Source organism: Alosa pseudoharengus, unplaced genomic scaffold (genome assembly GCF_046254945.1).
Source record: "Alosa pseudoharengus isolate Yale_2024_CS ecotype anadromous, Long Island Sound unplaced genomic scaffold, YU_APseudo_1.1 YU_APseudo_1.1_scf_2, whole genome shotgun sequence".
NCBI lineage: Eukaryota > Metazoa > Chordata > Actinopteri > Clupeiformes > Clupeidae > Alosa > Alosa pseudoharengus.
Window position 1 is genome coordinate 13,408,385 of NW_027468663.1, and position 11,959 is coordinate 13,420,343.

At 44.9% G+C, this 11,959-nt stretch overlaps 1 protein-coding gene across 1 annotated transcript; it reads left to right on the forward strand.

Annotated features, from left to right (window-relative positions):
- The first annotated feature begins 4,789 nt into the window (after positions 1-4,789).
- On the forward strand, positions 4,790-10,842 carry abhd8a (abhydrolase domain containing 8a). Its single transcript, XM_076293786.1, has 4 exons — positions 4,790-5,751; positions 6,869-7,039; positions 8,600-8,816; positions 9,084-10,842. Exons 1-4 carry the CDS (start codon positions 4,847-4,849, stop codon positions 9,291-9,293), a joined length of 1,503 nt encoding a protein of 500 aa, XP_076149901.1. The 5' UTR covers positions 4,790-4,846; the 3' UTR covers positions 9,294-10,842.
- Positions 10,843-11,959: the final 1,117 nt, after the last annotated feature.

Below are 11,959 nucleotides of genomic sequence, written 5' to 3' on the forward strand. Positions count from 1 at the left end.
ATACACGTATATCTAATCCGTTTTATCAGCTGGTGATTGTATTCATCTTTGGTTGCGCATTCAGTTAAAACCCGTTGAATATAATAGGCAATCAGTTTAATACGCAACAGATTATTTCACAGCGATTTTTTTCTTAAACGCATGAGCTGCCCACTCTGCATCCAAATATCCTCTAAAATACAGGTAAGAGAATTTGCACATTCACAATGCATGTAGTGCATCAGTTACGTGTGCAAGCTGTATGGGTGAGGGTGAAAAATGTACAGGCCTACATTTTGTCATTGAATCCAGATGAATAATTAATTATTATAATCAAATACAGTCTTAATAGCTCAGTTAATGCTTTTTAAGTGCATATTTACGTGTATGTCATTCATAAAACGCTGCATCAATAACGGTGCTGCGAGATGGAACGACATTGTACAGGGTTGCTGGGTTGCTTGTGCAGTTGCTATTCTGTATGTCAGTGTTATAGACCTTAACGAAAAGTATCTGGTTAATATACAACATGAACTCATGCATGTATGTGCCTCTGTGCACCTGCCTGTCTGTGAGTCTTTGGCGCCTGCTCCATTAATTATGCACACCCTATTATGTGCAGCGTGCGTGCACAAACATCATCTGCGGAGATAAGCGTGCCTGGTATATGTGGGTTAATGTAGCCTACTGTACATCATGTTCTAATAAATGTCCATTATGCACAGGCCCAATCTGACGCTAACCAAAAAAATACTGATACCATTTGGAGTCATCGTGAGTGACTCATACATGTAATTGGTCCATGCCAAATCACTTCATGCAAAATGGTTTGACCTACATATTCTTGTTCAATTCGAGTCCCTCTGTGAAGCTGACTCTTTGGTGTTAGGACATATTTTGAATTTAACGTAAGCCAGTGGCAGTGAATTATATCATTTGGTTAAATTAGGCAGCAGATTGTATAGGTTAAGGTGCACTCATACAAGTGGAGCTCTCCTTTATATTCATATGGACGAGACAGCAGCAGAAATTATGTTTGTTCTTGTGCATATTCCTACATCTCTACAAGATGTTATGTTAACAGTTATTCTATGACCCCCCAACACAGCATCGTGTCCACTGTGCAGATGAATGGCTAGCATACTGTAGCTTACTTTTTGTTTGGTTGCTGTGTTGCATTTTATCTTGCTGCTGTGCCCCAGTGCTGCGTCACAGGTTTCTAGAAGCCCGGTGTGTTTTGCCACTTACCGATGACAAGACAGGGCCCCGTTGCTTCCCTCTCCAGTGAGCCCCCTCCACACATTGAACCCTGTGCTATTTCTATTCTTAATTAACTCTCTCACTGAGATGCTGTGCAGGGCTGTGCACCTGGCCAACGTGCCAATCCTGCAATCCGTCATCCCATTTGCAAGATTGATTGCACACACATACACACACCTCCCTCCCTCCTGACCTTCCTGCTCCCCCACCCACAGTGCCATCAGAGTCTTCTATTGAACTTGCTGTCAGTCAAGTTAACATTGTCCTCCGACCCCCCCCCCCCCCCACAGTTATGCCTGCTTTAATGGTAAAGATTGAGTTCAGTATGTCCACATAGGGTTTCATTTCTCATTGGATACCAGGTATGGTTGGCTTTGCTCTGCAGTTGTATTGAACAGCAGGCCCTCGTGCTTCTGTGTTGCGTAATGCACTTGAGGGTCAGGGAGTCCTGCTGCCCGGTTGCCAGGCTCTCTAGGCAGCCCCTGCTGTCCACACTATTGATTCGCAGCACTGGAGTGCTGATGCCGGCCTTCCCGGGTCCGTCCGAGGCCCTGTGCCAGCAGCCATAGCCCTTTCAGTGTGGCGCCGCCCCGCCTGTGAATAATCAGCTGTCTTGCTCTCGCCAAGTCTTTAGTCACTCAGGGTCGGTCAGACAGGGCTGGGCTGGCCTGGTCTGGGCTGGGCTGGGTCCTAGGAGACTTGTAGCCACAGAGGCCACTTTTGGGTACTGTGCATGATGCCTGCAGGTGTTTCAGAATGAAAATTATCTTTAACTAATTTTCACACATGCGAGGACGTTAGCTGCGGACATTAGCAGCTCTTGGAGGAAAGATACAGGGTGTAGACAATGTTAATATACACTCAATATACTGTGCATAATGTCCCAAGTGTCAGTGGTATGTGTAACAGCATTTTTAAAGCCGTGCAGCCTCTATGCTGTACTGTAAATGCTTCAATTTTGTGGTATTATGAAGCTTTGTTGGCACAAATGCGTCACTCACTAACAACATGGCATGACAGCGTCTGCACAGCAGGTAGCCTCTGCAGCCGGCCCTGTAGCTCCCCTGTGCCTCTGACTGCCAACAGGGATCTGAACAGCATGATGCATACGCTGACCCCCGTGGAGCTGCCTCTCGATCATGACTCCCACACTGAGACCTCCTCATGAATATGGATCCTGGCTCCTTGCAACGCACCCTGCACCCGGCCCGACTGCAGAGCCAACGAGAGGAGAATGCGAGATCACCATGGAAACCCAGAGTGGTATAAACACGGGCAATTACAGTACCACATGCAAGGGCTTTCTTTCTCTGCGTTGTTACAGGGATGTGTCTCAGAAGGGAATCTTCGAGAATGACTCGGCATTGAAGGATCAGAGCTTAACTCAACCTTGACGAGTGAAAAGGACAGATCACCATCCAGACCCATCAATGGGCGATCTCCTTTTTGCCACAATGAGAATAATACACACAAACACATGTGGAGGAGTCATTTCACAGGCATCTTTAAGAATGAATTATTGAAGGGGTAAAAACCACCTTTCCCCAGCATGTTAATTATGTATAGGACAGAAGAGGATGATGCTTCTGGGGCTAGTGGGGCTGGTGTCTGTGTAGGTGTTGCTGAGCTTGACTCTCATTCTTACTGCTGTACTAATCTCCTCTTCATCCAGTCTGCTCTGTTATTCTCTCATGCTATCCTCTCCTCTCGTCTCGTCTCGTCTCGCCTTCTCTCCGGCCCTCTTCTCACGTCTCTCCCCCCACACTCCTCTCGCTGCAGTCTCCCCGCCCCTGCATTACAGCACAGCCCACTTCGCAGCAACAACAGCAGCAGCAGCAGCAGCGGCAGTGCTAGTCTCTGGAGCCTCAAATACAGTAACCGCAAGCATGTGGGCCAGATCTGGGCCGAGTTTCATTCAGCCCCCGCCAGATGTCATGTGGGACTATACTACCACTCCCCACTCCACTGCACTGCACTGTACAGGATGTGCTGATGCGGGCGAGCGTGTCAGCTGTTGCCGTGCTCTGTCACGGGCCGGGGAGTGTTTATATTTCCCACCGCCACAATATCTTCGGCCGTAGCTTTTGTCCTCCTAGCAGCCACGGCTCTGAGCTGCTGTGGTGGCAGACAGAGGCTTCTGCGGTCAGCAGGCTGTAGGATGCCTGTCTGGTAGCCATTAGGATAAAGTGTGTGTAATGGTGGATGTGCACTGGGAATTGAGGAAGTCCTGATGGCGTTGCTTTGTGAGGGCCGCGGTGAGAATGCTGCATCTCCGCATGCGGCGTTTGATGTGAATAACTTCTGACAAGGCTTGATTAAGCTGAATTATGAAACCGTCTACGAAGGATGAAATAATCCGGATGTTGTTGTATTCTGCTTGGAAGATATGCCAAGTTTCATAGAGAGAGAGAACTTAAACAGCATACCAATTTATTCTTAATGTAATCATTCACTGTGTTTATAAGCCAAGAAGGGGTTTGTGAAAATACTGTTATTACAATGGGTCTGTATGCCAGAGTGTCAGTTTGTAACAACATATTCACATGTTTTAAATAGGCATGCGGCAAACGGCTTTGTTAGACTAGAAAGCTCTGACTCTGCTGTAGGCAAAACCAGACTTTTTGTTTGTTTTGCAAGTCAGATGTAAGTTGTTATATAACTAATAACACTACAAATACAGGGGAATTATTTAATATATTGCTGATGTCTAAAGCCTTACTAAATTAGGCAGTGCCCGTTTTAATCTGTAATTTACAGAGCTGTGGCTGACATTCAAAATGTCTAGACCCATTCTGGTGTTCTTTTATCAGATTCAAGGCCTTCTTGGATCTCCTCTTGAATTCCTTCAGTGCTGGGTTAGGAGGTAGCTGATTGGTCTTCCTCTTGCCTATATTTAGATGTTTTGGATTGGTGGACATTGGACACCCCTTTCCGGTGGAGGCTAGCCACCATTGAAAACCAGCTTAAGAGTAATAATTGTATTCAGTGGTATGGAAGACGTGGAGACAGTCACGTGCTAATGCTAACCTATTGCTATTAATACCAAGGAGGCCATGTTAGAAGAGCCATGTCTAATTATAGAATGTCTATGTGTCAGAATGTGAATCACTGCCCTTTTGACAACATCGCCAGTCAGTGCCACAAGCTCTGGGTATTGTCTTGCAGTTTAAGTCAGTGATTCAGATGTACTGTATGAATGTTATGTGGGTGAATGCGGGGAGCTGAATTTGGATCTTTGAGCCCCGAGTGAGTACTATTCCATTGAGAGGATTGGTAAAACTCTTAAAACTGTTATATGTTACTAATGTCTGGTTCCTGGAAAATATTTTTGGTTTTCACCTACTTGTTGCGTTTCTATGTTATAGATTGTTTTTAGTGACAGGATTTATGCTATTCTATATTATATGATACAAGGATACATTCCATCTTGTTATAGAAACATTATCTTGTTATAGAAACAAAAAGGGAATGTTAGAGAGGCAGAGAGAGAGAGTACTAGTAAACAACATTTGTTGGCATGATTATCTGTGTGGTGTGTGGGAGACGAGAGAGAGAGAGAGAGCGAGTTAAAGTAGTCTTTCTGTGTGTCTGCAGGACGTGAGGCACCATGCTGACCAGCATCACAGATGGGATCTTGTGCTGCCTGACAGGCAAGACGGGCAGCGGCGTGGTGCTGCCGGTGGAGTCCTCAGGGTGCACCGACGGCTTTGAGTTTGTGGAGGTGAAGCCCGGGCGGGTGCTGCGCATTCGCCACATCATCCCTGAGCGCCCGCCGAAACCGGACCCAGAGCCAATCCAGGAGCAGGAGCAAAACCAGGACCAAGAGCAGGAGCTGGAGCAGAAGACTGAGCTGAGTCAGGACCAGGGGAAGGGGCCAGGGACGGGGAAGGAGGAGGAGAAGGAGGTGAGCGGGGAGGAGGGGGGAAGCACAGTCCACTGCAAGCGCAAAATCACCGTCTACCGCAACGGTCAGCTGGTGATCGAGAACCTGGGCGATGTGCTGCACTCAGAGATCCTGCAGTGCCAGAACGGAGATGTGGAGCCCTGCACCACCCTGGAGGTGGAGCTGGCCGACTACAACAGCGCAACTGCTGCCACGACCCCTGACCCCAAACCCGCGCCACTGCCCCCTACTACGTCCACGGGAAACGGCTCGGCCGCTGCCGGGCCACAGAAGCCGGCACCCCCTCCACGCCGGAAGCGGAGAAAGCCCAAGCGCACGGTGATGATCGACTCGGAGCGCAAGATCTCCAGCTGCAAGGGCACGGACGCCGACGTGGCGCTGTTCTTTGTGCACGGCGTGGGCGGCTCACTGGACATTTGGGGCAGCCAGCTGAACTTCTTCTCGCGCCTCGGCTACGAGGTCATCGCCCCCGACCTGGCCGGCCATGGCGCCAGCACCGCGCCCCAAATCGCCGCCGCGTACACCTTCTACGCGCTGGCTGAGGACTTGCGCGCCATCTTCAAGCGATACGCACGCAAGCGCAACATCCTCATCGGGCACTCCTACGGGTGAGTGGGCATGGAGTAATGGACTGACAATATGCTAAAACAATATTTTAGGTCTTTCAAGAGGGCTCTAAAGGCATATATGTTCAACATGCACTTAGTTAATTAAGCCTATCTTATGCGTTATGGTTTGTATATTATAGTATTTATTTATTTTCATTAGGCTATTGATTGAATTTGCATTGTTGTTTATTATTGCTATTCTTCTTAATGTAGTCTTACCAACTTTTTTAATTGTTTACTGTTAAACTGTTTAAAGTTTGTATTGTTGTTATTTGTATGTCACTTTGGACAAAAGCGTCTGCTAAATACCATAACCATAACCAAAGTAACTGAAAGTGATGGGTTAAAGACACAAAAACAAGCATTCTCAACCTGCAGGCAGTATACCATTGCAGCTATAGGAGAGGAAAGTGTTTTACCTTTGTCCTTTTAATCTCTATAATTACATATATTACATCTGTGACTCCTAACTCAAGAGTGTCCATTTTTCTCTCATATTGGTCAGTTGGTAGTGTATGGCTGCAGATCTACTCTGCAATCATATTTGCTGTGTCAGTTTGTCATTTGCTGTAGCTGAATGATGGTTGCTGCTTACACAGCAGTTCCTACTGCCTCACTGAAGCAATACTGTACTCTTTATCAGCTTAGGATTTAGAAAACCCACATGCATCAATATGAGAGAGTCTCTAATATCTTTTCTATTCGATTTTAGTTTTACAATCTTCTTTTTAATGGCATTGCATAGAATGTTACTAATTCTTGAGGTTAATGGCCTGATCTCTTGTATAAGACACTGATTTAATCTGACACTTAAACACATGCAGCGCTGCTAAAAGCTTAAGAGTAGAGAGATGCAGAGGTGTGAAATGTGCTGAAAATTGTGCCAACTGATCTGATGCAGTGTGTACAGTAAATCCTCATTTATTAGCTCCAAATTACTCCTCCTCTCAGTCTCTCTCTTCCCCCCTCTCTGTCTCCCTCTCACTCTCTCTCTCTCTCTCACCAAAGTCACTTTATTGGCTGTTCATGTACTGTGAAGGGAACAGAAAAAGGTACTGTGAACGATAATGAACTCTCTCTCACTCTCTCTCTCTCTCTCTCTCTCTCTCTCTCTCAGAGTGTCCTTCTGCACGTTTCTGGCACACGAGTACCCTGAGCAGGTGCACAAAGTGGTGATGATAAACGGCGGGGGGCCCACGGCGCTGGAGCCCAGCCTGTGCTCCATCTTCCAGCTGCCCTCCTGCGTGCTGCACTGCCTCTCCCCCTGCCTGGCCTGGAGCTTCCTCAAGTAAGACGCCCGGCACGCATGGTCCGCACTCAGCACACACTGCAGGGGAACGCCATCGGGGCAATGTCAGGGAGAAACAGTATTAAGTTATGAAGCATTATATGTTATGAAAATATCTAATTCTGAATTTTATGTTATATAATACAATATATCAATCTTAATTAATAAATTCACAATGTGGGAATTTCCCTTTTTGTCAGTTTTCAACGAGCTCGGTACCCATTAAGCGCTAGGGATGTACCCAGTTCATCTAAAACCGTCTCAGGGTAGTGAGTTTAGCATCAAATTGAGTCTGAAGCTGTTATTTTAAACTAAAGGAACTACTTTGTGTCTACTTCATTATCACATATCAAAATATGTAAACATATATGTAAACATATAAAATAACTTACTACTATTGATTGATTACAGTTGATTATATTTATGTTAACCTACGTATGCAACCCCTGTACAAGAATATCATCTTGATTTTAGATTAATGCATCATATGGTAGAGCAATTAAGACACCTCTTGATAAAATATATACAAAACTGATTATTGTAAATAGCCAAAATTCTGAGTCTTGACATACAAATCAGTGTTTAAGTTGATGAATTTACCTCACTGTATAAAGGTATGACAGAGTTATTAAAAAATTGCAATTCAAAGCCAATGTATCGCTTTCTCTGACCCATGTATACTGGGCTACAGTTCATCAACCTGGCAAATGGAAATAGAAAGTCCAATGATTACAGTTTTTCTTGATTGCTTGTGTCAACTCTGACATCACGTTTTCAAAATAATTAACAGAGGTCTAAATAGAAGCACTCTGGCCAAAATGACACATGTTGCTTGCAAAAGACCGTAACACTCTCAAAACATCTAAAACATGCAGCAAAAGCAAATGCCTTCAAACAACACAACTTGTAGTCAAATCACTGTGTGCTTTCAACCATTACACACTGGACAACAAAATGCAAAACATAGTCTTTAGTATCAGAAGTTTCAGCAGTTTGTGCTATTTCTTTCTAAATTTTCAGATCAATCAGAATAAATTGTATTCATTCCTCTCTCTGTCATTGACGTAAGATCTACAGTAAGCACCTAGACAAGACAAATTTCCTACATCGAACTACAACTTTTAATTGAAATAGACCTACAGTAAACACCTGGACTTGTCAACTTTTCTTATTAAGTCTTCTTAACCAAAAAAGGCAAAACAGTAGTGCCTCTAAAAGTGCCTTAGATCCATGCTTGCATATAGCAACACAGAATAGATGGTATCTCTTATGGACAACAAATGATTGCTGATTGTAGAATTGTGCACACAAAGTTTCACACAGTGACATTAGAAGCTCATAATTTTGCAAGCATATCGATTAGCTGTGAATAAATGCTTTCTATTTGTTCAACACCGGTAATCCAATCAAGCTTGGAGTCTTTCCATGATAACTGTGAAATCTCTGAGAAATATTTTCATTAAGTGCATCTAAGCAATTGAGAACAAACAAAATCACATTTGGGTTAACCTATATCCCAGCATTTTGGTGAGCTCACCCCCTTTCTCTTCATCTCACCAGGGCTGGTTTCGCCCGTCAGGGTGCCAAAGAGAAGCAGCTCCTGAAGGAGGGCAATGCCTTCAACGTGTCCCCGTTTGTGCTGCGCGCCATGATGAGTGGGCAGTACTGGCCCGAGGGGGACGAGGTGTACCACGCCGAGCTCACCGTGCCCATCCTGCTCGTGCACGGCATGTACGACAAGTTCGTGCCCATGGAGGAGGACCAGCGTATGGCAGAGGTGAGAGACGAGAGTTGCAGATCCAGATGATCTTTACATGTTGTGGTTCTCATTGTAACATATTGAAATAATGGTTGATAATGACACAACAAATATTTGTAGTTGGCAAAGTATTCTTTTTTAATTATGGCTCAAGTATAGTAATGTGAACTGATTGACTGGGTTAGGGTGAGTTGTTTATAGAGTGCCTGTTGATATTAGTCACTGTCTGGTGGAAAGTTTCTCTTAGTGAAGTCCATTGGTGGCAACCTCACTTCCTCTTTTCAGATCCTGCTGTTTGCCTTCCTGAAAGTCATCGAGGAAGGCAGCCACATGGTGATGATGGAGTGTCCAGAGACCGTCAACACCCTGCTGCACGAGTTCTTCCTGTGGGAGCCGGACACTTCCAAAAAGGACTTGACCACGGCCAGAGCCATCACCGCCAGCCCAAACGACACAACACAGGCCTCCAAAGGCAGCAAGCCTCTGAACAAGTAGCCAACAAGATCTGGCGGAGTGTTGCTGAAGATGTCCTGATGAAGGCTGTTTTATTGAAAATGGCTGGTTTGCTCTTGGTCTGCACTTCTTGAAGGCAGAGGGCTGTTTTAGCGTGAGAGACAGGGTGAGCATTTCTCGAGCGAAGCTTAGAAAGGACGCCCCCGCTTTGAGCAAGAGAGTGTGGAAATGTAGAAGCATTTCCGCTTGAAGTGAGAGACTAACAAGGACTGATCCACTTCAAGGACAAATATGGCGGGTTGGACGTCTCAGTCACCTTCACGTTAAAGAAAAACATCTTTTGTCCTTGTGGTGTCAAATCAACTGGACATAACGTACACATAACGTTTTATTAGAGGACTTAAAGTCACTCTCTGTGTTTGTGCGTATATGCTGGTGGAGCACTTGGTGCGATGATTGTATCCCTTTGTAAGCTACTGGTGAACACAGTGTAAGGGGGACCACTTTTTAAGCTATGACAAATGTGTCTTTCCCTGAACCAACTGTTATGTGGCCCATGGCTAGTTGCTCAGTACTGTTAAAGCTTAGTAATGCTACAGCTACCACTAATAATAGTAATAGTTATGTCTTCCCTCAAGTTCTGACATACAAAACATGACCATCGACCACTGACAGGGTGCAAGATACATGCATGTCATGGTAACATTGATATAGTCTATATTATTCCCACCTGATTGTCTTTGGTAAGGGAACAGGTGGCTGAACAACACCTCATGCTCATTCATTATTACAGAGTAAGCCCCATGCATATTATACAAATGGGGTGTCTTAATTCATGAAATAAATGTCTCCTGATGGACGGTCCAGTTAATGCTGTGTCTTCACATTGAAGACAGTAGAATTAGAGAGGTGTGTGGAGGGAGGTCGAGACAGCTGATGCTGAGTGCTGATGAGAGCTGCACGGACTCCAACTGATATTCTGAGACTGAAGTCGACTGCTAGGACATGTAAGAAGTTCATTATCCTAAGATACGCAAGCACAAATGCAAGACAGCACTGACCGATTCAGAGCCAGTGTATTTGAGAACGCTTGGAGGGACCAGAACAGGAAATCCAATTGTGGATCGCTAATGCCATTTTAAAGTACATGACAATCACGGCACCAGGGTGTCTGTGTGTCTGCCATTTTGTTCATATTGCTGGGTCCACAATCTGACTCTCGATGGGTGATGTCTGCCTATGCAAAGCAAGGGGAGCAGCTGTTCACTCAGTGACTATGTTACCATGCCAACCATGTTATGCCAACCATTTTCAGACTTGCTCCAGAGAGAGCAGTGTCTTCTCACCTGATTGGGTTGATATAAGCTTACTAGCATGTAATAAAGAGACCCTTTCTTGACAGATCTATTCATAAGTAATAATGCTTACTGTAAAAAGTAAGAATTGGTGCACAAAAAAAATATCTTAGTATTGTGGTATTAAGATTGACAAGCCTGGAATGGATTTTAATATATCAAATAACCAACATTAAGCTTTCTTTGTACAAAGAACCTCTGACATGATCTAATGTATAAATGAACCACAGATATAAGCTTGTTCTTGAACTCCACTATCTAAAAATCATAATTCCTATTTTGGAAGGGACATGAACAGTGTTTGCGGTGAGAGCTGCCCCTTGCAACTGGTCTATTGTGAGGTATGAACTTTCTGACATTCAGTCAGGTGGGAGGGGATCCAAGCAATGAATGACAGCGTAGGTAACACTATCAGTTTTCACTATGAAGCTCTTGACTTTGTGGTGAGGCTGTACTGCACGCGTCTACCAGTCTCCGCCCCACTGGTCCTGAGCATACCTCCAGCTGTGCACTGTCATCAAACACAGAAAGCGGAGCGGGATTGATATCTGTCGTCAAAGGCGAGGTTGATGTCTGCGGTATTAACTGCTCAAGAGACTTCCTGCAGGCATGACCTGTGCACATACACACCTTGTGACCCCCCCCCCCCCCCCCCCCCCCACCAAATCTCAAACATCTACTAAGTCTGTCATGTTCCAGCACCCCTGCCCAGTGCAGGTTCTCCTGAATCATTTTGGGATCCCCCAGCCCCTGTGAAAGGAATCTGTGATGGATTTTTTCCCCTTCCTTTTAAGGTGAAAGAGATAAATCAGTGGTCATGATGCGTTAAAACACCTTGCTTTACATGGGAACAGGCCATGCCAGAGAATAACTGAAATGTAGATGAGCGGATGCTCTCAGCTTGAAGTTGTTTTCCTTTGAAATTCAAACGCCATACTGTCCGCCATACAATGTACCCCTTGCAAGCTGTTGGGATATGTTAATAGTGAATGAACCTCATGACTGAGTGCTTGTTCTGCCCCGTTCATGTGTTAAAACCCGGTTCTCCAGTGTGCTGCTTGACTGTGTGTGGTTCAACCCTACGTTCAAATATATGGCATTTATCAGTGGAAAAGAAGAAAAAGGTAACATATGCACTGCCTGGCAAAGTGTGCATATAAACATGTTGAAATTATAAATCATCATTGATATTCAAAGACTGTTCATTGTCTGTGCTCTCTCAAGTGTTTCTGCTGAGACTGTGTAGCCGACTCTAATAAAATGATTAATTTATTTGGCATTCATTTTTTGACTACAATATTTGTTAGGTCCTCAGAAAACCATCTGTTCAAATAGGTGTATTCCACCTGTTCA

Excerpts from the sequence above, each read along its gene's own strand:
- abhd8a (XM_076293786.1), top strand. The coding sequence starts at position 4,847 with ATGCTGACCAGCATCACAGATGGGATCTTGTGCTGCCTGACAGGCAAG. Across the intron at positions 5,752-6,868 it reads CTCATCGGGCACTCCTACGG|AGTGTCCTTCTGCACGTTTC; the intron begins GTGAGTGGGCAT and ends TCTCTCTCTCAG. Across the intron at positions 8,817-9,083 it reads AGGACCAGCGTATGGCAGAG|ATCCTGCTGTTTGCCTTCCT; the intron begins GTGAGAGACGAG and ends TCCTCTTTTCAG.